Here is a 27,771-nt window from a genome sequence, read left to right as displayed (position 1 = left end):
TACCATCACATGATTGAGACACATTCGTGAGTAAGAAACTATTTTTGTATTTACAAAAAAAACAAACAAACATAGGGATAGATACAGAATCAAGTTGACCTCCTGGTGAGTATGTAACGTCCTTTCTGTAACTGAAACACTGTGATTCGAACCTTTCCACCATCTTCCATTCGTTTCAGCAGTATTTGCTACAAAAATTGGAAAATAAAGGGCTAATCACACACAAAGACAGAAATGAAAAAAAAAAATCTGAAAGTTAATCAAAGATTAAATTAGATTTGATTAATAGAAAAGTGTAGGGTTTCACAATTGTTGTTGTTGTTCGATTCCGAGATGAAGAGCTTTGATCCAGGTGAATTATGACGTTTTATCCACATATGAGGTCCAAACCCTCAGTGAAGACAAAAGTAGAGTTAATGACATCTTTGCTGTTTGAAGGGGATTGATTAATGGCAGCTTTGGTATCGGCTGTTTTAATGAGGGGATATAAGAATTGACCACTGTATCCCACAGAAACACTTAGGTAACCCATATTATCACTCATTACTTTATCTTAATGTCTGCTCTCAAGTGAGACATAGTGGTGTATGTATTGACTTTGATGATGGCCGAATATCGAATAAATTTTTTATTTCCTGTTGTACTATCAAACTTCCATTTTAGGTTTACTGAAATGTATTGAACATGGCAGACATGTTTGGAAATTTTTCTTCAGATTTTGTAAACACTATTTTGCATCAAAACCAAACTGTCAACTTCTTCCTTTTTTTATTTAAATTTTGACAACGCTTATTAATCTATACGACAAGGGTCCTTTAAGAGAGCATGGGCCACTTCATTTATTTCAAAACGTATCGCTTGTCACTTGAGTGATATAGAAATGTGCTGTGGGCTGGTTGAGCAATCTGGAAATCATGTCGCAGTTCACTTAAGAGAACTTTAATATGCTGCAGTTAACTCAAGTGATCTGTGGATGTGTTGCTTAGTTTATTTTTACCAAATTAGACTTGAGGTCGTGGGCCACATCAAAGGACTTAGAGGAGCAGCTGGCCGTGGGTTGAGCATGCATGCTTTATGGCTTCAAATGGGCACAGAGGCACCAAAATGAAGAAAATATTGAGGGGGGCTGAAAGTTGCCAGCTGTGCTGTATATAAGGAATTCAAACCCTTACGCAGGAGGTGCACTGGTTCCTTGCATCGTATATGCATTAATTATTGGGGGTGGGGCTCAACTCCCATTCGTAAAATTTATTTGGGTGGGGAGTCAAACAGCCTCCAGTTTCCAATGTCTATGAATGGGCATGATAATAATTTTGAAAGGAATATTTGTTTGATAGAAATGAATTAGATGGTTTTGTGCTGAGAATGAACACTCCACTGTGGTTGACTTAACTGATTGCATAAGACAGCAATGTCAAGCCTAAAATACTGATATCTCTGGACAGCTGAGATTTCATTGACTCCTCTCCCCATCTCCATTAAGGATGTACAACTAGAGATTTGGGCCATGGCTCTTTGGCATAGAATCTTCTAATTCTAACCTTAAACCAGAGGATTAGAAATCTTTATTATTCAAATATGGCTATAACTTACCTCTCCTGGACCAATACCGCAAATTATAGCACTATTTTTCACTTCCGTTTCTTTGCCTTCATAATACACAGGCTGTCCACGATGATACCTAAAAAGTAACCCAAGTCAAAAAAACTATTTCATTCCAGAATTACACTCTGGCACATCTACTAAATATTTTCGACAATAGCACGATAGTGTTTACCAATCACCAAAAAATGTGATGCAAAAAGAGAGTGAGTTTCAACATTTGCATCAGTCTGTTTTTTGTATGAACAAGTGTAGCTAATTAATGATGGCATATATATGCAAATTTGTTATCAATTAAAACATTTCACAGACAGGCAGATAGTGAAAGAATTATAGCGACATGAAATGCATACCATTTCTTGTCATAGTACAACTTTCCATCTTCAACTCTCACCTCGATTGATGTTGTTGACAAGCTGTGATCACTGGAATTCAAAGCATCTGAATCTGGTGAAGGAGAAAAAACACACATGGTAGCGATAATTTAAACTGTGCTCATATGTATACAAGAATTGAAAGCTGACTGGTATCATAGATGTCACAGAAGGAATAAAAATTTACTATTTCCAATTTCTGTTAACAGTATATACATGTAAAATAGCATGTCTTGACCGATTCATCATTGCTGAGCCTAAACCACTGAAGCTATGTTTATGAAATTTGGTCAGTAGTTTTAGTCCATGACGTAAAGACTCATTTAGAATATCTTTGAAATTCAACCCCTATGGGGGTTCAAAAGTTACATAGAGAAATCACACTGAGCCAAAATCATTGAAGCTGCAAATATGAAATTTGGTCAGTAGTTCCATTTCACAAAAACAAAGACTCACTAAAAAGGTTTTCAAAATTCCACCCCTAAAGGGGTCACAAGAGAGTTTAAATATAGAGGCATCATGCTGAGCCAAAACTGCTGAAGTGAAAAATATGAAATTTGGTCAGTACTTTTATTTTGTAATGTAGAGACAAACTGAAAAAAGGGATTTTTAAAAATTCAAGGTTTCAAATACTATATGAGCGATTCATCACCAAGTAATTTTCTGACTACCAAATCCACACGAGCAAAGCCGCGGGTAACAGCTAATATAAACATATCTACATTCACCCAGGGTCACAACTAGGTACCAGAATGAACTTTCAGCCTGGGACAAGTATACAGCATATAGAAACATCCTCTCCACTTGTCAATACAAGATTCATCGACAGACTGGTTATTTGTGGAGATGAAGATTACAAGGAAGAAAATTCTTAAACGAGAGACCGGGGTTTGAGTCCCCTTGGGGGCAGTGATGAATTTTCTTCCTTGTAATCTTCATCTCCACAAATAACCAGTCTTTCGATGAATCTTGTATTAAGTATACAGCACTTTGAATAGCTGGTCATATGAAGGTGCAGGGAATGTTCAGTGCCAGACTTACCTGTCCACTGCATCTTTTCATCAAATAATGTCATAATCGAAGTACTTCTGCCGTTTTTTTAAAAAAAGGATGCTTATAAATGCTAATTTTTCTAAATAAATTGTAATTTCTTGTACTAATTCATCAGACCCACAACAGTCTCAACACATTCCTTGCATATTTTTTCAATGAATTTATTGCAAATCTGCCATAACATGTGCAAATAGGCAATCACTCTTAATTTTGATCTTTCCTAATTCCTAACACAGGATATATTCTAAGATCGAAATCTCTCAGTCAAACATTGTAGGTACTTTATAAGTATGGAAATTTTTCAAGGGTGATTGCTGATTAAATTCATTACTGGTGAAAAACAGAATCCTTAGAGAAAGGATATTTTATGTTTTAAACGATGAATCAAAAATACCCCACAAATTAGTAGGTGGCTGCCAAAATAAAAATATCCTAATAAAAAATGTATTTTCACAATGCAAGTAAAAATATGAAAAAACGAAAAAATTCCTCGTCCCTCAGCTGAACAGTCACTTACTATACATATAGCATATGAATGTAATTTTATCAAATTTTACATGTACAACAATCAATAAACTAAGTATTTATAGCGGGGGATTCAGAAAAAATCATTTGATTTCAAAATATTTTTATATGTTTAAAAAAATTTAAAATACAGAATAGATAAGTAAAATGTGAATGTATAGAGAAAATATCTACATTTTAGATTATGAGCAATAATGCTATTATGTAATTTATGAAGCTCTTTTGATGAAGTAAAGTTATTGAAAACATTGGAAGGGCTCAAAAATATTGAAGAGGAGGAAGAAGTTTCAAAAATATTATGGGTACTTTCTAGAATAGAAAATACAGTGAAACCTGTCTAAGACGGACACTGTAGGAGACAGAAACCTGTCTTACATGGAATCAAAATATAGTCTGTTCAACGATCAGCACTTTGATTTGCACCTTTATAAAACGGAAATTTGTCTAAAACGGAATATTATTTCAATCTCTTGAAGTTTTGCTTCGTACAGGTTTCACTGTACTACTGTAATTGGAAAATAATTTTGTACAAGGATGGCTGTGCCATAACTATGAAATGTGAATATTCAAAATAATGTAACAAATCAATTAAAATTCTTTTTTCTATGAAGGAACCAGAGAATATTTTCCACACTGAGCCAGCCCTGTGTTTGCTAATGGTGACCCTAAGTTTGGTTGTAAAGTTATCCCCTCTTCACCATTACGATGCACAAAATATGCATTTCATGCTAACTTGCGGCTGTGTTGATGACACTATCTGCAAGATTCAAAGCTAAAAACAAGTGGGTATTTTGAAATATTATAAAACACTTCTGCCAACTGAATATTGAAAAATAATTTAATTTCATTCATCATTGATTACAGAAAAATTAAAACACATTTATTAGCAAGAAAAAATCATGAATGTCCCAGAAAAAATGGGACTTATGGTCACTCTATGTAGGGGGGGTCATCAATGAATCAATTCTATCCATAGAGGGTCGCACTTCAAAAAATGTTGGAACCACTGGAGAAAAGCATCAATCCATAAATTACAAAAAGTACACCATTTGTGGAACACTAACTCACATATTTGGCCAGGAGACTCAAAATGCTCTGCACCCTCAAATCATTGGACTAAAAAGCTATACAGTATTTATAATGAAAGATACAAATTGAAAATGATGAAATATCACCTAGTGAGATAATCTATTTTTGTCAACTTCCACTTACTTTCATGCCTACTCTTGTTCGGAGCTTGGTACTTTCCCTGCAAAGACATACAGCAACAGTCATAAATACTAATGTTATTATTAGTTACAAAAAAATATAAAACATCAGACATCGATGCTGTTGCCATCATCAATGACAGTTCAGCACTAAACAAATAAAATACCCCTATAATTAATAACTTATACAGCCCATGAAAAATTACTAAAACCTATATACAGGGTATAAAGTCAGGTCCTTGACATGCCTTTTTCTTCTCAATCATTGGTTATAGAAATGTACTTTCAATTAGAAAAAGTAGCCGAACATATCCATTTAGACACACCATTTATTTTATTAGGGGCTGTATCTGTACTTTCTCTTCAACTGTACATGACCCAAACTCTAATGGCAACTGTCAATTTTAGCCATTGCTCCCATTAACACATTATTCACGAGTTTAGGGTTCAGTACAACTTAGCGATGTCAAAGTCGTACATGTACCAAGATACGAAATTTAATTTTTTGTACGGTCTCACTGTCCTCTAACTTCCAATTAGAAAATTGTTGCTCTGTCTGTACAGAGCCTAACAAAAATAAACCCTGAATTTCTAAGTGCAATATTCACCAAGATATTGCTCATTGAAAGTTAAGAGAGGAATCTCAGAATTTAAAAAAGGTTTTAATAAACTGCAACTTTGAAGAATATTTAAAATTTTTGTGCTGTTCTTTCTCCATAATTTTTTTTTTTTTTTTTAATAATCTGCAGGAGCAAAAACAGTTCAGTTACAGCAAAGTTCAGTTTTTTCTGGCGAAATTGTATAGCCTGAATTTACTATTTGCATTGCTTCTTTGTCCCACGAACTCTTTCCTCAACAGTTGTTGAGGGGTAAGGCCATCTTAACAGTATTTTCAGGCTTCACCCTTGGACAGAGCAATGTTGTGCACCATCAACCTGACAGGAAGTAGCAGTCAACCAATTTACACACTTACTCATGGAAATCATATATTACCATATTTCATTATCACTGCATGTATGGTTGATAGCCAGCAGGTAGGGTTACCAGATTTGAAAACTGAGAAAAAAAGGACACCTGAGTGCACACCCTTGATGATATTTTCCCCAATTTCCACAATAGATGGTGTAGATATACTGACCAAAAAAATTCACCACAATAATTTTTCGCAACTAAAACAGAACTACTAAAAAGAACAAATGATCATTCATCTTCCTTCGTTTATAATGCATTGTTCCTACCATCTAGTCAGTTTTATTGTTCAATCCTGGGGGGGGGGCGTTGTTTCTGGAGTGTTGCTTTTTTGCCAGAGGTGATTTTTAAATTACCATAGGAATCAGCATTGAGGGTTTTTCGACAGAGTGGTTTTTGCATCTTATTCTATTTATTTGTGAATGAAAGAGGTAACACCCCTCTCTCCCCACTTTAGTTTACTGCAATACATGTTGGTGAGCAAACAATATGTATTCTCAAAATGAATGTTGTGGTTTGCTTCTTCCAGAGCTTTTTTCCCTTTCTTTTTCATATTATCTTGGAGCAAACTAAGCCCATGGTTACAATAGCACCTGCCCTGCTTGGAGGCAACTTGGGTTCTCGTATTCTGGGAATTTCGATGGTGATTCATCAAAGGGTGTAAAAATATAGAAAAACCCTCATTTAATCATTTTTGTCGCACCACGATCATTTTCTGCACACATGGGCTAATTAGACGGGACCTACAATTTATTGCTGATTCTGAGCGGCAGGCTTGTTTTCTATACTCATTGAGAAGTTGGTCCGCTAACCCCTTGATGGGGGATTCCCAGCGGTAGCAATGTTTTTGGCGGTCATGTCACCATTTCTTTTGTACTACTGTGTCAGGAAAGTTTTCTGACAAGAACAAACCTTGTAAGGAACTCGCAACACCTCTAAACATCCTTTGGTACTTTAGGCGAGTATCTTATCGAAATACAAAAACTCTCACATTAATGAAGACATGCTTCTCAGACAGGAAAAAAAATTTCCCAAAGAAAACAAACAATAATTCAGAAAAGCTGAAAAGGAGGACAAAAGAGGGAATTTTCCAAAATGTAGGAAAATGCTTGAAACGACATCAGAAAAAAAGGACATCTGGCAACCCTTACTAACAGGGCTCTACCTTATTATTGACACAATTTTAGTTCATGCTGCCATCTATTTTCTGTTACAGTGGTTGAAACCCTGGGTATTCAACATGTGAAGCTATCGTGATAACTACATTCACACCATGCCCGTAACTCGGCTGGGGCAGCCAAGGCCCTGAGCTAAATTGAGGAGGGGCCTCACAAAAAAATACTTATATACTTTGCATAATAATAATAATCTCTTCAAGGAAGCCCCAATAATAAGTCTGCCCTGGGGCCCTGATTCATGCACTGAATCAATATTGAAGACAGACAAGTTCAACATATTTGAAAATAATAAAAGAAATACTAACTTTGCTCATGATTTTCAGATCTTCCAGAATATCATTCTCATCCAGCACATAATTAAGCTGAGGTGAGAATGTTAAGAGAGAATATTTAAAGCTTTCATATCAAAAAAAAATATGAAAAAATTGAATTTCATTATAAGGACATGCATGGTATAGTTCTAGGGTAATATTAAACAATGAACCTAGGATAATAATTCAACAACAGTCATGAAAATTTAAAAACTTATTATTCACTAGAACCTGGCAATTTTTTTACATTCAAGAATAATATCTATAAATAATGTTTATTGTATCAACTGAAAGCAATGCGATTAACATTAAATTCAGGGACTAAACATTAGATTTGAGTACCATATTTTCCGGTGTGTAATCCTTGGTTCATACATTAAAAAACTCTTGGATTTCTTAGTGCAGATTAAAGACTGCTGTGACGCAGATTTCTTTCGGACAAGTTGTAATAGAGATAAATATTGAGGGAAATTAAGAAATCTCAAAAAGATAAATTTTTTTTTCAAGTTTTATAGATTCAAGTAAAAAAATCTGCATTCTTTTTAAATAAAACTTGCATACATGGATTATATGGCACTGTGGTTTTATACAGAGAAATTTTTTCTCAAAGTAGCAAAATTTGAATCTGCAAATAATAGCGGTAAATGCTATTATCCCTGCATTAGCAAAAGCTTTGACATCTGGCTTTCTTTCTTTTTTTCGAAAAACATTTCCCACTTTGCATACTACGATTGGTGTGAAAAAGAAAAATGAAAGAAGACCATGGTGAAGCGATGGCCAATTCAATGGTGTAAGAATACTTCAAAAACGAAAAAAGGATATTTGGTGCAGTTTTTCGTCTTTTCTCTGGCATGGGAAGAGGATCATTAGGTCGCCGTCGTAACTTCCTTGTACTCACTGGTTTGACCTCCATAGAATCTACAACAAAAAGTAATTCGATTTAAAGAAACAAATAAAAGTTAATAGTGATTGCATTCTTACGGCATTATCTCCCATTTTATACTTACTGAAATAATTTGGTCCCAGCTTCATTACTAAAAGAAATGGATATAAAAAATAAGATAATTTTTTTAAAAACAGATAATTAATACAGTCGAACGCCAATTCAATGAATCGGGCGGGAAAATCAATTTCATTAGTAAAATCGGGGAAACTGTTAAATCAGGAATCATGATGAACACAAATATACACACATGGAACTTCAAAAGAAAATAGCTACATCAAAAAAATTGATAAATTGGGGTTCTACTGTATTGTGTATATTATGCTGTAGGTGCAACTTCTGGCCCCCAAAAGGTGTTTATGAAAAAGAAGTATCAATCCACAGAAAAGTCTGTGCACCCCCTTTACCTAAATCAAAGTTTCCCCAACCTTTTTGTTCCATTGCCCTCTTCTTCAGAAATTTTTTTCTCCCATCGATTCCCCCCCCCCCAACACAAGCTAACTCATCGGATCCTATATTGTTGCAGGGGTGGCCAACAGCTGGTCTGTGAAGTGATTTTGTGCGGCCCGCGAAAAGGTAAAATACTGTGAAAAATTGAATTTGTGATCATTATTTGAACTATCGGTTCCAACAGAAGATTTCTTGATTAACAAACTGCTTACAAATCTCTTATTTCTAGTGACAAAATTAATTTAATAACTAATTAATTCAATTAATAATGGAGCGGCTTATACACCATTGATGCAGCCCACAACACTATAGCTGACCATTATGTTAGCCCATAAACAGAAAGTTGGCCACCCCTGCTATATTGTAATCGTAGCTCTTACCCCTCCTTGGACCATTTTATCACCTCCAAGAGGCGATCTCGCCTATGCTGCGAAACACATACCTAAATGATCGCTATCTATTCTCTTATAGGTTTTCTTTTCCCCCAACTTCAAAACTACTAATCAAATGAATTTCAGACTAAAGAGTTGTAGTCTAGGCACGGAGCTTTCAACTTTTTCCAAGTCATGACTACAGTTTATGCCCAGCATCAGGACAGAACTTATATGGCAACACTGACAAGCCATTAATCCATCCAATATTTTTTTCTTATCCCATCCTTTAATGAAATACTTTTTTTCCTTCCCCCAAGCAAAGATTCACCAAAAGTGGAAACAGTGTCCTGGAGAATAAACAAGAAAAATGAGATTATTCTAGTTAGATTTATTAGAGTTTATATGCTTGCAAGTACAAGATTATGCACAAACATGTTGGTCAAGTCAATGCAAGCAACAGATCAAAAACAAGCATAAAACACTTTGGGTTCTCCCAAGCAACAGGTTGAAGATACCTCTCCAAGAGAAAAGGTCGCCAAATATTTTCATCTATAACTTATCCGACCACCTCAAGAGAAACAAGAATCAGGGGCACTAGCCACAAATTTCTTTGGTGGTGGGAGGTGCCAACAGTCAAACTGACAGAACAATAAGTAAACTCAATCACATAGCTGCCACCATAGGATAATAAGAATCAAGGAGATTTTTGCATTAATTTGAATGCCATACTAACACCTTACATTGACAAATGAGAGCATTTGAAAACAAAGTAGGAGTTCATAATTAATGAAAGTAAAATTGTAGAGATTTTTTCGTATTTTGAAAAAACGTGGCATCATGCCAGCCATCACCAATTAGCAAAAAATGTGGTCAAAAATCACTTAACAGTAGGTTGCATTACCTATCATTACCACACTTGAATCAAAATCATGTCAACAAAAACTCACCCAAAAATAAGATAGACAAAACAGGACATATAATCCAATTGAACGAGCGACGTTAGTAGACCCAAATGCAAAAGGAACCACGGCTATACGTGTTTAGGAACTATATGAAGTTCCTTTATCACTATCAGAAATAAAGAAAATAATATAAAATACTCCTCATAGCAGGAGCTACTCGCTGTTGTATACAAAAGAGTCAAATTCAAAATGATTTTATAATATTTTCTTTATTTATGCCACTGATGAAGGAACTTCATATAGTTCTGAAACGCGTATAGCCCCGGTTCCTTTTGCAATTTTACGCAATTCACTTTATAAACATGACATCATTTTGGCTAAAAAAACACACGCAATGGACTTGATCCAGGTAAATTCCTCAGAAAAAACTTTTTTTACTTTCAAAAGTAGGGATTCTTTGCAATCACAGTTAAAATTCGGGTGATATAAGAATTTTTCGGGAGCCATAAAGAATATCCGAGGAGACAGCAGCTATGCAATCATGCATTTCATCATCGGAAGATCAGACTCATAGATCATCTTGGCAGGAGTCAGTCTGATCTTCATGCGAGCCGATCTCCCCGTTAAAAAGTTTCACCACAGAGAGCAACAGACCTACAAACAGCAAAAATGTAATTCAGTCATAACACATCACTCACTTCCCTTCTGAAATATAGATGGCAGCACTGAAAAAAAAATCAAACACAACTCTACTTATGCACTCTGACTGTTAGATACACACACAGTTACAACTCCGACACAACTTACTAGGTAGTAAATCGCCCATAAATGGTGATAGACCTGAGTTGCCCTCGGTTTGAAAGAAAAGAAATCTGATCTTCATAAACTTAGTCTTTAAATATCCCTTTCCAAAGGAAATGTATCAGGGTTTGACGGAAATATTTTATGTTAAGTCAAATTTTTTTCACATTGTTTTCACTGAAAAAATTAATGCCTTCTAACCAGAAGGCTACTGTTATTGCACCGAACTAGAATATTCTCCAAGCTAGAATACAACATGAAACAACCATGAGTGCCAGAAATCAAACTGGTGGGGGAAAAGACCATCGCATTGTGGCTACATACCACCGGTAAGTTCCATGGTACAACGTTCGACTTCAATCAAACGTTTTTTCTCCTCGAGATCCGCAATGAGATTTTCTTTCAACTCGATTTTCTTCTCGTCAAACTCTTTGACTGCAGCCTCCTGCTCTAATTCGTACTCTCGCTCCACCCTAGCAATCTAAAAAAAGAGGGGAAGTAATTACTATAGCAAAAATATTTTGATACTTTCTGTACAATGTAATGTAATAAAAGTGTGTGTCCATTTAGGATTTTCTGGAATTTCTAGAAAAGTACTAAACTCTGAACACTCTGAAATTTTGGTCATATATACTCTATGTTGGTACTCAACATTTCCAATGAGAATTTAGTCAGGAGTGCATTTATGGGACCAACAAAAATTAAATAAGAACAAGTTCTTGATCAACCCAGTATCAGAAAAAGCAGCAAATGACTTGTAACTAACAAAATATTGTACTAGCTTTGGGCAATATTTCTGTGCATTTTTTGTGAGAATAACACATTTATTCACAAAAATATAATTTTTCCCATAAAATTTCCAATTTCCATTGCATGTTTTTTGCTTATAACATGCAGAGTTTTAACCAATTTTTACAAAATTTACAGAAAATGAAGCTGTATGTGAGACACTCATACTGTATAGAAATTTAAAATGTGACAGATTGTTATTCAAATTAAATCGTTATTCAAAGAAATATAAATTTTATTTTTCTATTTATTTTTACAACTTATATGAAAATTATCGGTGATACAGTGAGCAGTAATTTTGAAACTTATTGAAAGTAACTAAATAAACGATAAAGGATTTTCCACAAATTGGTATACAATTATTTTGTTATTTAATTATTTTGGGAATAAGCCCACAGCATTATACAAATGAGCAAAGATATGTGTCTGATGCTATGCAAGAGAAGTGTTTTAGCATAACACATTTGTATGCAGGGTTGGGTTTTTGACACAAGGCATGACAAGCGCTGGTGGAAAGCGCTGGACAAAAACTGATTTAAACTGTCAAATGAATGCCTTTGGATAATTATTTTGAATACAACAGGTGTACAACATGATGAGAAACTTTATATATTGTTTTATTTTTAAACACTAATTTATTATAATGAAAAAAAAATATTAATTATTATTAGTAATTTTGAATTTTTTGACAAACAAAGAGTTTAGAACCAATATTATATAATTTTATGGTTCATTTTATCTAAACTACTGATTACTTGTGTTTAATTTACTAAGCAAAATAGAGCTGTTTATTCGAAATATATGTGATAGGAGATCAGGGGTTAGGTTTTTGACCTCAGAAACTAACTCAGTATTAAAAATTCAAAAACTTGTTGTCAAATAGTTTTTTTACCTATATGTTAAATGCAATATGAAAGATATGTTAAATAACAAAAAAATTCACTTTTATGCAGATAAAGTGTTTTATATTTTGAATTACCATATTTAATTGCTGAGCATAAAAATACCTCTATTTTGATGTTTCAAATTTTCTGATCTACCCAAAATTTTATTCCATATTAAAAATTCTTGTGCAGCATCTGTTAGTGCACAAATTAAACTCATTTATTCTCACCTAAAAATTTCTTGGCTTAGGTTGTATAAATCTGGTATTGTTATAATTGTTACTTATTTCAATCAAAGCAGAGCTACTAGAACTTGGGTCCAAAGCATTGTTTTGCATGTTTAGACAAGTTACAATTGGAAAAACATTACATTATTATGAATGCTACTAAATATACCACATCATAGTCAAACTTTGTCATTCTTACTTTTGCACAAAGAATAAGTTACAGGATTTTCTTAACCATCATGTAAAAGCCATTACTGCCAAATTAAAGGCTATTTTAGTCCTACAATTCAGTATTTTGGTTGCTAGCTATATCTAATGTTATGAGCAATAACAGTATTGTTTTAAGTATCAGTTTGATACTTAAAAGAATACCAAACAGTATAATTTAATAATATTTTAGAAACCAGCATTACATATATATGGTAATCGAGAGCAAAAAATAATTTTACAACCGTATTTTAAGTATTTATTCTTTGTACAACATAGTGACATTAATATTACTTGCAATCAATGTGTGTATTTTCATCAGGAACTTTTATATTGAAAAAGCAATATTTGAGGTTTTTGATGTAACAGTTTAAACTGCCAAAACCGTCACGAAAACACTTAATAAAAACACACACAAATGTTAAATGCACATGTCAGAAACCTGCCCTGCCAACCTTGCTTGTATGACAACAAAATAAACAAACTGAAGTCAATAACGAAATAACAGAAAATAATCAAAATAGAAATTAGTGGAAAACACCTTATCATTCAGTTACTTTCAACAAGTTTTGAAATTACAGCCCACAATATTGTGTATATCTTTCTGAATTTTCATGACATTTAGCACAGTCATTTTTATGTATATGTTGGACTATATATATCTGGCATTCAAATTAAGAAAATATAAAATTTATATTTCTTGCACATGCACAATTAGTTTACTAAAAGTACTCACATCTCATTGAATATTATGATTTGTCACATTTTTAATTTCTATACACTGTGTCTCATGTATAGCATAATTTTTTCTGTAAATTTCGTAAAATTTGATTGAAACCTACGCATGTTATAAGCAAAAAAAACATGCAATGGAAATTGGAATTTTTATGGGAAAAATTTATATTTTTGCGAATAAACGTGTACAATATTTGTTAAAGTTACAAGTTATTTGCTGCTTTCCCTGATATTGGGTTTATCAATAACTTTTTTTCTTATTTAATTTTTTGTCGGCCCCATATATAAATGTACTCCTGATTAAATTCTCATTGGAAATGTTGAGTACCAACATAGGGTATATATGATCAAAATTAGGTTGAAACCTACACATGTTATAAGTAAAAAGAAAAACATGATGAAAATGAGAATTTTTTACATAAAACATTTATATTTCTTAAGAATACATGAGCTATTCTCACGAAAATGCACAACAGTATTGCACAAAGGCAGTACAATATTTCAAAACATTGATATATAAAAATGGATCGAAAACATTTTTTTTTCTTATTTAATTTTTTGTCGGCCCTCTAAATGCACTCGTGACTAAATTCTTACTCGAAATGTTGAGTACCAACGTAGGGTATATATGACTGAAATTTCAGAGCGGTTTGTTCAGTATTTTTTCAGAAATTCAGGAAAATGTCTAAAGTCCTAAGTGGACACAGACTTTTGGCTATATAATGTAGAAAAAGGTTATAAAAATTTAACAAACCTCGCATTGCTGGAACACCTCATTCAGCAATAGCCTGTCTTGATAACACTGTTCCAGTTTCTTATGTCTTTTGACATACTCCGGATGTGTTCGTTCCTCAAGCTGTTGAAGCTGTTTCTTGAGGTTTGAAAGTTTATCTTGGTACATCCTGTTAAAACAAGCAATGTGTTTTCATTTCTAAGACCAACGATAAAACTAAGATATGTGCTTTAAAAAAAATTAATGTGCTTTCAGGACCATAGTGTGGGCTGCAAGTTATTCTAGGGCAAGGCATGACAAATCCCGCGCTCCTGATTACACTGACAACAAAAATCAATGGTAGTGGCACCTATAATTGTCTATGTGTGATTTCTAGCTCGAGCAAAAGAAATGTATACTTGGCTCAAAAAATATTTGTTGGCGCCTAAATTTTTTTAAATCAATTTGTCAAGCCCTGCTCTAGATAATCCTCAAACATTTAATTAGCTTGCCCAATAGGTTCTATAAATATAATGATAGAACTGTCACTTCAGCCAGTCCGTGAAAGGCTACTTTTCACAAATGAGGGCTAGAATTTCTTCAGAATTTTTTTTTTCTCATCACTCCCAACTCAAGTGGATCCATAGGATCCTATGTTAAATCCGAAGCTTCTATCGCCCCCCTGGACCATTTCATTGCCCACCGGGGGCGATATTGTCCACTTTGGGAAACACTGATCTATACTGTGTTTATTGAAGAAAAGAGGAAAATGGAGGCTGTGTGCCTAGATTTTCTAAATTTTAACATTGAAACAAACAATTCAGATCAACACATTGATCTGAATCTATCATTCAATGGGGAAAAGGGAACATCACAGATTTAAATAAGGTCTCAACCATACAATTTTATCATTAATTGAGGTAGGTGCATCTATGAATAGTTCACAACTAACTGTTCTTTAATTTCGGTGTACTCCTCTTCCTGCTTGACCATGTCTGTTTCACTGGCATCTTCGGTATCTAGAGCAAAATTAAGAAAAATTTTAGATTTTTTTTTTGGAACGAGAGTCAAGCACATTAATGTACACATAATGTAACCACCGACTTACATTTGGAGAAATGGTTTTACACAGTCTAGGTCACAGTATGATGGCTTGGAAGGGACACAATAAAGGTATTATATCTATCTGAATAGGATGGCTGGAGAAGGAGAGAAGTTCACAAACCCACTAGAGTGTGCAGGGCCGTTATAAGAGAATCTTGGGCGCCTAAGCAAATCGGTTTTTTTAGGCCCCTACCTAGCAAGTTTTGTTTTACTTAAAAAATTTAACTGAAATGAAAGCTTCTGAAAAACAATAACTGAATAATAATTGTTATTTTCACAAGGCTTTCTCTACCCTTCAAGCCTATGTGCCGTGACAGTGTGGGCCCAGGCATTAAGACAGCACTGTCCATGGGAATAATCAGCTTGAATGAGAAAATAATTCCAGTACAGTGCAAGCTGCTTAATGTAATCACATCATTTTTGCACAACAGTAACCGTTTGATAACTATATTGAAAAAATCCCAGTTGCATATATAATAATAATGCTCACTTTTATATATCTTGCTAAGTGATCGGTGCAGTGAAAAATCCACGAGTGGCAATGGAACTGTAGCATCATGTATGCCAGTGCCTAATGCACACAACAAAACATGAAAACAGTCAATGCAGATCATATTAATGCAGCAGGAAGTCTACTGGCGAGGAGTTAGCGCACCGACCTATTAGTCCTCTTTCTCTGACTGTGTCCTGCGCCGCTGTTTATGGTGTTACTTAGCGATGCTTAAAAATGGGTATTGCCATTTGAAATTTTGTGACTGTGACCATGAGACCCAAGGTTTTGTTTTTCTCTTTGTTTTCGAGTGCATACTTTGAAGCACCTTTATCTTGAATATCATTCGTTTGTTTTGTGGCCACCACTAGGGGCTTGTATATCGGCAAGAGAAACAGATACAGTATAATCTTTTGTTTTTTTTAGCAATTTTTGTTTACAGATTTCCTTTTTTTTACCATTAGTACTTTTCTTCTCAGTCTGCAGTTTTTTTTCCGTTGATGGTTTTTCCCCCCTGTTGGCTATTATTTCCTTCTGCTAGTGGGTTTTTTATTTCCTTTTTTTCCCCACTGTTGGCCTGTTTTGTCATCATGTAAAGGTGAAGTCTGTCGAAGTTGTACAGTATAACATTCGAATGTTGGCTCAGTTTTTATTGTCATGCGTTTCTCTGCTGGATGTTCATTAAAGTTTCATGATTGATGCAGTATCACATCACCAATCAACCCTAGAGGTCGCTAGTAAAAAAGGCTTTTGTATTGAATGTGGCGTTTGAATCTGTTATAATTTGAAGGCTTATTTTGTCCATGGAATGATTTGATATTCCCTGATTCAAGATAATTCTTGATCTTCCGAAATTTCTTCAACTGCTTATATATGTGCAGTGATATAAACCATCTGCTGTACTCTTTAAAAAGGTTATTACATCATACATGTAATGTTGATTTCTGTTGTTATTAAATTATCTAGATAATCAACTGATACTTAAAACGATACTTTTATTGTGAATAACATTGAAATATATCTAGCGATCAAAATACTAAATTGTGGAACTAAAATGTCATTTAATTTGGCAATGCTAGCTTGTATATGATGCTTAAGAAGCTCCTGTAACTTACCCTTAGTCAAACTTGGTTATTCTTACTTTTGCACTGTGATACGTTATATTTACTAGCATTTATTTAATACAATGGTTTTCCAATTGAAGCTGTATTTTATTTTAAATGTGCAAAACAAATGCTTTGGGTATCAAGTCTTGTCAGCTCTGCTTTAGTTGAAAATGCACTTTAAAACTCTGTGAATTTACACACCCTAAGCTAATAAATTTTTAGGGGAAAATAAATGAGTTTAATTAGTGTATTAACAGATGCTGCATGAGAATTTTTATATATAATGAAATTTTGGGCAGATCAGAAAATTTAAAATATCAAAATAGTTATTTTTCTCAGTAATTATAATTCTGAATATAAAACCCTTTAATCTACATAAAAGTGTTGTTATTTAACATATTTATTGAGTTAAAAAACTATTTAACAACATTGGCAATAAGTTTTTGACTGTTTTAATACTGATTTAGTTTCTGAAGTCAAAAACCAAACTCTGATGCCCTATCATACATATTTTGAATAAGCAGCTCTATTCCGCTTAGCAAATTGAACACAGGTAATGAGTTGTTTGGATAAATGAATCATAAAATTATATTTTATATATTCTACACTCTTATGTTGACAAATTCAAAAGTGTCATAGATCGTTTAGAAGACTATTAACAATTACCAATTTACAAAACACAGGCATGTTTCTTTGACACTTATGGGTGTCATTATCAAGATGGAAAAACAAACGCGTTCTGTCCCAACAAAAAACTTAAGACGGGTTTTCCTAGGAATATGTTTTTAGCGCAGCGTAAACCGAATTCAACCATTTCGCGCTGGCAGAAACAAGTTTCATAATCATGCTACGCATTTGTGTTTTCCTAGCGTGGCGCATCAGATCAGGACGGCTATATTGTAGTATATGGCCTTGACATCAGCTACTCTGTCGTCTGCATGCTCAGGTTTGAAGGGAAAGGAAAGACAATACACAAGAGTGAAGAGAACATTGGCAAAACGCGCAGCGCATGAGACTCCTCCAGAAGCAGTCGGCCAATCATGCCCGACGTAAAGCGCTGTCGTGAGGCATATTGCGCTCTGTAGAAAAACAGTCATACTGCTTTTCTTATTGGTGAGTGGACGGCGTGTCACGCTGGGCAAATCACGTGCGCGGCACAGGAAACCTACTCCTGGGAAAACCCGACTTTAGACAGAATGAGAGAGCATTCTGTGGTGGTCGGAGTCGTTTCCTTCACTTCAGTATTTCTACTCTAAGTTTTGACGTCATAGTTTTTGCCCTCTGTTGTAAGTGATGTTATGTGTCCAGATTGTGGTAGGGCAATTGGGGAATGGAGGGCATTCATTTTGTGTCATTCACTAATTGTAATGAAAAGGCTTTTCATGAACAATTAGTAAATGACACAAAATCAACGATATACACAACGAAGTTTATTCAAACTATTTTTGCATGAAGATATGACATCTATATATAAAAAAATAAATAAATGGTTACCTTCATCTGATTCCCTGTCATTTTTCTCAAACGACGTTTCAATGTCGCTGTTTTCCTCGTCCAAGTCCAGGTCATACTCACTCATCCTACGCTTACGCATTTTCCAATAACAATGAGCTATCGATTAATTAACAAATATAAACTGGCAACGTAACAAATGAACGTATTTACAAGAAAAAGAAATAACACGCTCTCAATCGAGAAGATAAATAATAAATGCTTGGACCGTCATAAATTACGCTTAAATGCATTTATCACATTTTCCTACTGTTCTGGAGACGCTGTCACTGCATTTTGTAAACAAAGGATTTTCAAAATTTCTGACAAGAAAAGCTAAGTAGTAATATTTTACATTTTCATTCCATTCCTGAAATAAAGACCTTCTTTTCTGCGTTGCTGACATCTGTCGAATAAAATGTGAACCAACTTCTACGGAATCACTGAATTTTCTTTTTGCTATCTACTGATGAATATCGCAACTTCAAAATATGTATCAATGTTTACTGCCATCTAGGAACGAGTTTCTAGAGCTTCCATTCAAAAAGCTTATTTGAATTGAAGGATATTTCGAGATTAGATGACAGCACCAATGGTAAATAAATCAAGCCTTCGAATTTCTGTCGTCTGCTTCTTCCAAGGTTCTCTGTTTTAGACGTCTCCTTAGGTTATGAAAGAATAACCGAACTTTTAGGTTGAATTTCCAGTTCAGTCTGTGAGCTCAGTTTGTAAGGAACCGAACAAGTCTACTTTTTGCCTGTCGTCTGCTCATTAAGAGGTTCTTCGTTTTGGCCGTCTCCGTATGCCCACATAAAATAGCCGAACTTTTAGTTCAAATTTCCAGCTCAGTTTATGAGCATTGTTCGTAAGGAACTGAGCGGAATGAAGAATATAGTTTTTTTAACTTCACCACATGTGTCACTTTTAATTCTGAGGTTAGATGGCAGCACTTACACTGTCAATTGACGTGATGATATTCATTTCTTACCTGTCGTCTGCTTGTTGGAAAGACCTTTGTTTTAGACGTCTCCTTGTTTCCTGGAAAAATAACTGAACTGTTTGTTCAAACTTTCAGTTCAGTTCATAAGCTTTGTGTATAAGGAACTGAGTGGAATGAAGAATATAGTTTTTTAACCTGAACTTCACCATCACCACATAAGTCACTTTTAATTTTGACATGAGATGGCAGCACCAAAATATTAAAAAAAAAAAGACATTAAGCAGTGGTTCTCAACCGGTAATCTGCGTGGACTTCCCAGTAGCTCCAGAGCCACCCGAAGAAAAGAAAATAAATAAGTAAATTTTATAAATAAAAGAGAATAGCTCCGCCATGCAAATTTCATACTAAAAAGGCGAGTCGATAAAGGTTGAGAATCGCAGTCAAAGTATTCCAGAGCATTAAATTAATATTGGATTCCCGTAAAATTATTAGTGCCATTTTGATTTTGCGGCAAATGCTGCAAAGTAAAAAAAAATACTGCTACGTGCGGGGGCATAAAGTTTCCTGTCACCCGGTATATAAGGGACTAAATTGTCATTATTTCCTGGATACAATATCTGTAGGAGGCATTGGCGTACGCAAGAGGGGGGGGGGGGGGGTTGGGGGTTCTAATTCCCCCCCTCAAGCCGAGATTATAGTGTTATTTTGCAGGAAAAAACGTAAACCCCCCGCCCCTTTAGAAGAAGAAAAAAAATTGAAAACTCCAAATTCTGCGTACGCCTATGATAGGAGATAGTAGGGAAGAATGGGTGCATTTAAGCACCCACATCCTGCAGCAGGACCCAGGCAACACCACTTATGGAACATGTTCCATAGGTGTTGGCTCAGGGGCAGTTTTGGACATTTTTCAAGTGTGAACGAAAGATATTTCGGCGATGAAAAAATCATCTCTCCCAGCAGTTGGCGCCATCGAGCTTATATTACAGGAGGGCAGCCACAGTCGCCTCGACGGCAGCGACATGAAATGCAAAGAAATCACGTGACTGAGTGGAAACCAAAGCTGCATTAAGTTGCATCTTTCAAGTGGTTTTGGTGGAAACACAGTTCGTGCCTGACAATTTCCTCATTGAAATGTACAGTTCGGCCTCTATAACATTGCGTTTTAAAGATTGGGAAAAAGGATGAAGAACTCATCTAAAAATAAGATTAAATAATTTTCCTTGATTAATTCTGCAATTTTCTTTCATTAAGTCTGGAATTATTTCCTTTATTAATTATTGTTTCCTTCATTAATGCTGAAATTATTTCTTTTATTAATGTGGAATTATTTCTTTTATTAATGTGGAATTATTTCTTTTATTATTGTGGAATTTCTTTTATTAATGTGGAATTATTTCTTTTATTAATGTGGAATTATTTCTTTTATTAATGTGGAATTATTTCTTTTATTAATGTGGAATTATTTCTTTTATTAATGTGGAATTATTTCTTTTATTAATGTGGAATTATTTCTTTCATTGACTCTGAAATCTCATTAATTCTGGAATTATCTCTTTTCATTAATTCTGGAATTATATCTTTACATTAATTTTTTAATTATCTCTTTACATTAATTTTTGAATTATCACTTTTTCATCAGTTTGAAATTATCTTGTATGTTATCTTGATAAATAAATTATCTTGATTCATTCTGTCTTCCACCTATGTAGGAGAGCTATAGCCTTAGACATTCACTATATAAATACCTGTCAGCAGGGCCGTCTTAAGAGCATCATAGTTTCCCAACTTTTTTTGTCCCATCGCCCCCTTCTTCAGAAATCTTTTTCTCCCAGCGCCCCCCAACGCAATCTAACCCATAGAGTCCTATGCTATACCCGTAGCTTCTACCGCCCCCCGGAACATGGGGGCGTTAATGCCCACGTTGGGAATCACTGCTCTAGATCAACATTCCAGTTAAATACCTTGTACAAATTACATTTTAAAGGATTAAAATCGTCCCGATTTCATGCATTCGTATGTCAAACTTGCTGTAAGGGTGGTGTTCTTTTGATGATGGGTGCAGGCAATGTTCGCGACTACAAAAAGATTGAACACCTCTGGCTTAGAGGATTCGTGAGAAATCCTGACTTTGCCTGGCTCTAGTATGCAGGGACCATGACCATGTCAAGATCATGTGATGTTCAAAGTGATGTTCTGATCAGTGCCGTCGTAATGCATGGGCCCATCCCGGGAAGGGGGGGGGGGCGTCGAGAAAAAGGGCCTCAGAAAAATGAGTGGTAGTTGAGTTTTTGAGAATTTACGGGGTAAGGGATCATAAAATCACTTCCAGCAAATAGTCCAGCGGCCCATAATGCTCTTAAGGCGGTCCTGGTTCTGATCATAGGGGGCACAATACATCGGAGACTCCCGCAACGTGCCTCGTTGGCCACCGTTAACGTGCTCTTATCATCAATGGTACATCAGTCCTAAGACTGGCTCGCCCTCATGTTCAGCAGATGCCACTCATCTCTGTCTTGGGCTTTGTTCTTTAATTGGTTATAGCTAGCTAGTACGTTATGCATCAGTTGGTAGCGTTGAGATGTAGGTGACTCTGGGCCTTTTCCCTTCAATCCTGCCTTCCATCACGTCTCGCATAAACCACCATGCCGGATTGAACTAAGTGTAGAAATTATAATCCAGAGAAAAACAAATTTAAACTTCTTTAGTTTAATCAAAGGCTGTAGCGAGGGAAAAGGTGTCAGGTGCCCCTTTCTGAAATGCGAGAAATATATGAAAAAACATGGTAAATTCTATTGTACAACCAGTTTGCCCCCCACCCAAAAAAAACCGCTAATTCTTCTTCTCTGAGATATTTCTGGCTATGGCCCTGGGTTGAAAACAGTTTTTCCCACATAAAGAGGACATATCTCAAGAGTAAATCCATGTCTTCCAAGGAAAAGCGTCACCTATCCACGAAATTGTGAACATGTTTATACGAAATAAAACATCAAGACATGAATTTCTGGGACAATATACACTCCCTCAATCATTCATTCAGATTCTATACATTTTTAATGTCTAGTTGTTTTTTGTACACCCTGTTTGTTCTGAAGTTATTTCTTTTTTTTATTCCGAATTACTAATTCTGAAATTACTCCTTGCATTACTTAGGGGGGGGGGGTAGACCTTTATTCCTTTCAGATCCTGCTGCCACAAATGTGTGGTTGCTTTTTCCCACTGTAGAATATTTTTTTTCTTTTGACCACAGGAAGTTGAGCCCTGACTTATGTAAGTTTAGGACTATGTAAGTTTTGAGTTAGAAATACGGTGAATATGAACTTTGGGGGCTTTCATCAGAGGGCAGCAGCACTTAAAGTTGAACTTTCAGGAGTTTTTTAAGATGGTTTCAAGGAGAAAGTTCCTATGGGAAAAGTGTGATTTATTACATAAAATTTTGCAATGAAATTCGGGAAAACATTTTACTTGAGGATGAACACACCCTGCATCATGTAGGCCAAAAAAATTTAAACGAAGTGAATTATTTCTTCTGAAGAAACAAATAAAAAATTTTAAATATAGAGATTTGCTTACATTAATGTTTTAATGTATCACAAATGCAAAAAAAAAACATTTTGAAAATTCCGAAAAATGAATGCTCGGGTCTGAAAGGACTATAGAAAAATAGGACAAAAACTGTCTTATATAGTAGCACTTAAATTTTTGATCAAAAAACTAATGGGCATGTGACTGCGTCTAAATAAAGTGGTTATTTTCATGAAAAAAACACACAAATATTAGAAAAATTCAATATTTTTACTTGTCATGATAAAGTAATACTGGATTAAATGATAAATTCCTGGCTGTTCTGACAATTGTTCATTTTTAACAGGAAAGAAATTCGGTCAATGTACAATACTGTGTTGCAAGTGCTAAACAAAATACACTTAATACCATATGATTTCAGTTGCGCACTGACATGCCAGAAGTAGACCAAATGTAAAGATAATGACCGAAAAGAAGCCTCATACAGCTTTAAAAATATTGCAAAAGGAAAGTAAGGAATGACAGTTTCAGAAGAACAGTCATATATATGGAAAATGACGAAAAGCTTTTGATGAAATACAATTATATGAACGCAAAACAAATATGATTTTAAGTTTATACACGTTTCCTTGCCAAGGATGTCCCACTTCGAATAATTATTCAACAGTGAGGAAAATATGTTAAAATATATATATATATATATATATACAAAGTTTAAACACTTGTTCCTGTGTCTCAGTTTCATACATTTATCTCGTAAGTACTGAGAATTATTTTTCACTCATCATTCTCAGAGGAAGTCAAAAGTGGTTTAGGCTGGCATCACACTATGAAAGTTTTAGAAAAGTTCTTTTATAAAACTTGAAAAATGCAACCAGCAAGAAGTATTGGCTACATTTGAGCAAATGTGTGGAATAATCAAATGTAAACAATATGCTTATTGGTTGTTTTTTTTTTAAAGTTTTGTAAAAGACCTTTTACCAAACTTTTATAGTGTAATTTCAGCCTTAGACCTTTGTGAGTGTAAGAATGTAGAGAGAGGCATGCTGTTTTGCAGCAAACATGGTTGCTGATATTGTTGTATGGCAGATCTACGGTTTCCTTATTATTACAACATGAATATAAACTAATTTCTAAAACATTGCAGCAGCCCCAATAGTCTCCTTAATATAAAAATTCTGATTTTCTAACCACCTTGAGACACAGAAGCATCTTCTGGAATTTTTTCCCGTTGGACTAGAGAAGCTTGATAACAATAGGCTACCTTGAGATTCAATCCTGACAATAAGTCGATATGATCCTACCTGCTTAATCACATTCAGAACTAACAATTTTGCTTGGGTGGGGGGGAACATGGACACTTTCCCTTATAATTTGAAATCTTAATTTGCCAAGAGTTTCCCCCTTAACAGGATTTCCTCCGACTTTTACAAATATTTTTCATATTATCCTGCCCACTTTTTCTTTCCCCTGATGTTACAAGTCACTAGGGAAGAAATAACAGAAATAGCTACTTTGGGTGTGGCAGCAAGATTCCCATCAGTTTGCAAGCTGGTGTGAATGTCCTACTCAAAGAAGAGACTTCGGAATATGAGAGCAATCAATCCTTCACAACTTTCCACAGACATCCAGGACTAACCTTTGATCTTTCAAATGATTTTAGAGGGAGATTGAAAAACAGAAAGAATCTGGGTGATAGGTCCGGACTGAGTAGATGCTTAAGTACTCTGAGGTGTGAAAAAATAAGCAAGAAATTTGTTATTTGTTGGTACACATATTGGCCTCTTTTCGGAACACAACTTCATGCTGATGTAACGCTATACAAATTAGCAGGTGTGTGGTGCAAAACACCCTACTAGCTTCTGCATAATACAGTAAAACCCCTCTTTTGCGGGAACTCATGGGACAAAAAATTCAACCATAAAAGAGGGGTGACTGTACTATCAGAGGGAGGTTCCTGTTGAAACCGAAAAAAATAATATTGGCAATTCTGAATTTGTTTTGTTTGCAAATGAATGAAATTCTGACTATATAAAATGTGTTTAAACCTGAAAGTACATATAGATTGCAAAGGAAAAAAATTTAAATTACAAAAGAAATATTACAGTCTATATACACTGCTGGCCACCGTAAATGCAACACCCTGAAGGAAGCATGCAAATAATATGAAATTTACAACATGCATTAGCAGAGGTGAGATATGCAAATAATTAGAATTTCAGCGCAGACGCACATCACGCGCGCCTGTGGCGGCACTTCAAAGCACTATTTAAGGCTTGGAGATTTCGACGATTTGAAGTACGGCAATTGTGTTTTTTCTTGTGGTTTTTCAAAAAAACGATCAATTATGCCTCGTAGGAAACAGCAATCATCTTTTGATCAAGTATCCGAGTTCGACAGAGGAAGGATAGTGGTCTACCGAGATTGTGGATTATCTTTCAGTGAAATCGGTAGTCGTGTTGGACGAAACCAAACAACTGTAATGCGGATATGTGATCGTTGGATGCAGGAGGGTACGACGGACCGACGTGTTCGATCGCATCCACCTCAGTGCACCACTTCACGTGATGACAGGTATATGGCAGTGACGGATCGCTCAGCCACATCACAAACCATAGTACAGCACATTCAGTTTGTACCGCATCATCCAGTGTCTGCGCGTACCATTCAACGCCGTTTACAGCAGAGTGGTCTGTCCGCAAGACGTCCATTGCTTCGTCTACCCTTGACGCAGAACCACAGACGTCTCCGCCGCCAATGGTGCAATGAAAGAAGGATGTGGACGGCACAATGGAATGAAATTGTCTTTACTGACGAGGCACGCTTCTGTCTGCAACACCACGATGGTCGGATTCGAGTCTGGAGACACCGTGGAGAGAGGATGCTGAACAGCTGCGTTATGCACCGCCACACTGGTCCTGCACCGGGTATTATGGTATGGGGCGGTATTGGATATCACTCTCGCACTCCTCTAGTACGCATTGCAGATACTTTAAAAAGCCAGCGCTACATCTCTGAGGTGTTGGAGCCAGTTGTCCTTTCTTACCTTCAGGGCTTGCCCACAGCCATATTTCAGCAGGATATTGCGCGACCACACGTGGCATGCATTGTCCAAAGGTTTTTCGTCAATCGCCAGATTGAATTGCTTCCCTGGCCAGCTCGCTCTCCGGATCTTTCGCCGATGGAAAACATGTGGTCCATGGTTACTCAACGATTGACCCAGATTACATCCCCAGCTGCCACACCAGATCAACTTTGGCAACGCGTGGAAGCTGCTTGGTCTGCTGTACCCCAAGAACACATCCAAAGTCTCTTTGAATCAATGCCGAGGCGTGTGGCAGCGGTGATCTCCAACAATGGCGGCTACTCTGGCTACTGATTTTGGCAGGAACCACACTTCACAGAAGTCTATAAATTTAATCATTTGATGCTTGGTCAACATGTTATCTACAAAATAAATATTGTTGCGATATCTCTTGTCTTTCTTGGTGTTGCAATTTGGGTGGCCAGCAGTGTACTTTGACCTTTGAAAACCAAACACACCCCGCTTCCCATCTCATTGAGATGTCGAAGCGTTTCTGGAGGATGGGTGTGTCTGGAAATTTTATTAAATATCTTCAGAATAATAAATAAAAATATTACATATAGATTGCACATATAAATTTACATATAATCAATGTTTGTCAATGGACATATCATAATATATGGAGGAAGAAATTAAAGAACTCCGAAAGGTATAACCTAATCAGGTCTATATACTGAATTTAGATCTTTGGGAAAAACTGATCAATGTATGTTTGGTGAGTTTTGCTGGGTATTTCAACTTTTTCTAACTTTGGCCACTTGCTTCCCACGGGCAAGCTGTTGGCCACTCCTGGTATATATATGGCCAGGAGTGGTTGGCCACTCCTGGCTGAATATCCCTCCATAATTTTTGGAAATTTTTTACTCCATTCTTCGCACACTTCATTATTGCATCAATATGCATCAGCATATTCACCTCACAATTTCTTAAAAGCAATTTCGGGATACAAACAAAAACAATCCAACCAACCATTTGAATTTGATGAGCCCAAGTTCTTCTGCAGCTTCTCAAGATTTTTATTATTGAATCGGTTTGGAAATTAAACTTTTGGAGATTTTTATTATTGAATCGGTTTGGCAAGTTCTTGCTTTTTTGCTGAAACAAATCAATCGTATACAACTTAGTCTAAGGCAAGTCCTTCTCTGTCTTCGGAGGTTTATTTTTCCTAGCTTGCTTTCTGTTTTTCAGCCATTTTGCTTCTTGCTATTGTTCCTTTTGCTTTAAAATGAATTATATCTATGTCCTCCCGACATTGCATTCATTTACAAGAGCATGAGTTCCCATTTTAAGTTTTTCGCTGTATTTTTTTCTTTTCGAAATCTCTTCCCTTAGTAATAAAGAATGACGATTATACTAGAGCTGGCCATATAAAACTGCACAAAATCATGTAAAATATATGAGCACAACCAGCAAACTGACATCAGAATTGCCAAACAATAACAAAGCCTTCAAGCAAAAATATACTCCATCAGAAAAGTAGCCAAAAATAGAAAGAAATATGAGAACTTGTGCTACGATCTAGTGAGCACAATTTTAACCAAAATTGCAACTATTGGTGTCCACACAGGGTTTTTTAATCCAATGGAACAAATGGCGATGATGATGTCTGTGACTGTACCACATACATCAGTGGTTCTTAAGGCATGTGTCAGGCTACTACAAAGATTGCAAACACCTTTGTCGGGCATCACAGTGAGTTGGCAATATTGATGTGTGCCTATTTGGTGCTGTGAAGGGGTTCTTTGCCCATATCATGCACCAGTGGTTCTCAAAATGTGCTTTGGGTTCC

General features: G+C 35.5%; 1 protein-coding gene across 2 annotated transcripts; it reads right to left on the bottom strand.

Annotated features, from left to right (window-relative positions):
* Positions 1–31: 31 nt before the first annotated feature.
* Positions 32–19,269, bottom strand: LOC149084505 (sin3 histone deacetylase corepressor complex component SDS3-like). 2 transcript variants are annotated; one of them, XM_089234910.1, is made up of 11 exons: positions 18,439–19,269; positions 15,197–15,263; positions 14,287–14,434; positions 11,015–11,171; positions 8,228–8,254; positions 8,043–8,138; positions 7,215–7,276; positions 4,767–4,803; positions 1,956–2,049; positions 1,594–1,681; positions 32–188 (listed from the first exon to the last, which is right to left on the bottom strand). In XM_089234910.1, exons 1-11 carry the CDS (start codon positions 18,536–18,538, stop codon positions 90–92), a joined length of 975 nt encoding a protein of 324 aa, XP_089091036.1. In that variant the 5' UTR covers positions 18,539–19,269; the 3' UTR covers positions 32–89. The 2 variants fall into 2 exon arrangements, with proteins under 2 accessions (XP_089091036.1, XP_089091037.1); XM_089234911.1 differs by lacking the exon at positions 8,228–8,254 and having other exon boundaries at positions 18,439–18,740.
* Positions 19,270–27,771: the final 8,502 nt, after the last annotated feature.

Source organism: Pholcus phalangioides, unplaced genomic scaffold (assembly GCF_987345545.1).
Source record: "Pholcus phalangioides strain wild (caught in Gottingen) unplaced genomic scaffold, Ppha-v1.0 ptg000008l_1, whole genome shotgun sequence".
Taxonomy (NCBI): Eukaryota; Metazoa; Arthropoda; class Arachnida; order Araneae; family Pholcidae; genus Pholcus; species Pholcus phalangioides.
The sequence above is the reverse complement of the archived record's forward strand: the minus strand, read 5'-3'. Positions and strand labels throughout refer to the sequence as shown.

Coding starts and splice junctions, on each gene's coding strand:
- LOC149084505 (XM_089234910.1), bottom strand. CDS start 18,538: ATGCGTAAGCGTAGGATGAGTGAGTATGACCTGGACTTGGACGAGGAA. Junction 15,264..18,438: donor TGACAGGGAATCAGATGAAG/GTAACCATTTAT, acceptor ATTTTGCTCTAG/ATACCGAAGATGCCAGTGAA. Junction 11,172..14,286: donor AGGTGTTCCAGCAATGCGAG/GTTTGTTAAATT, acceptor CTCTTTTTTTAG/ATTGCTAGGGTGGAGCGAGA.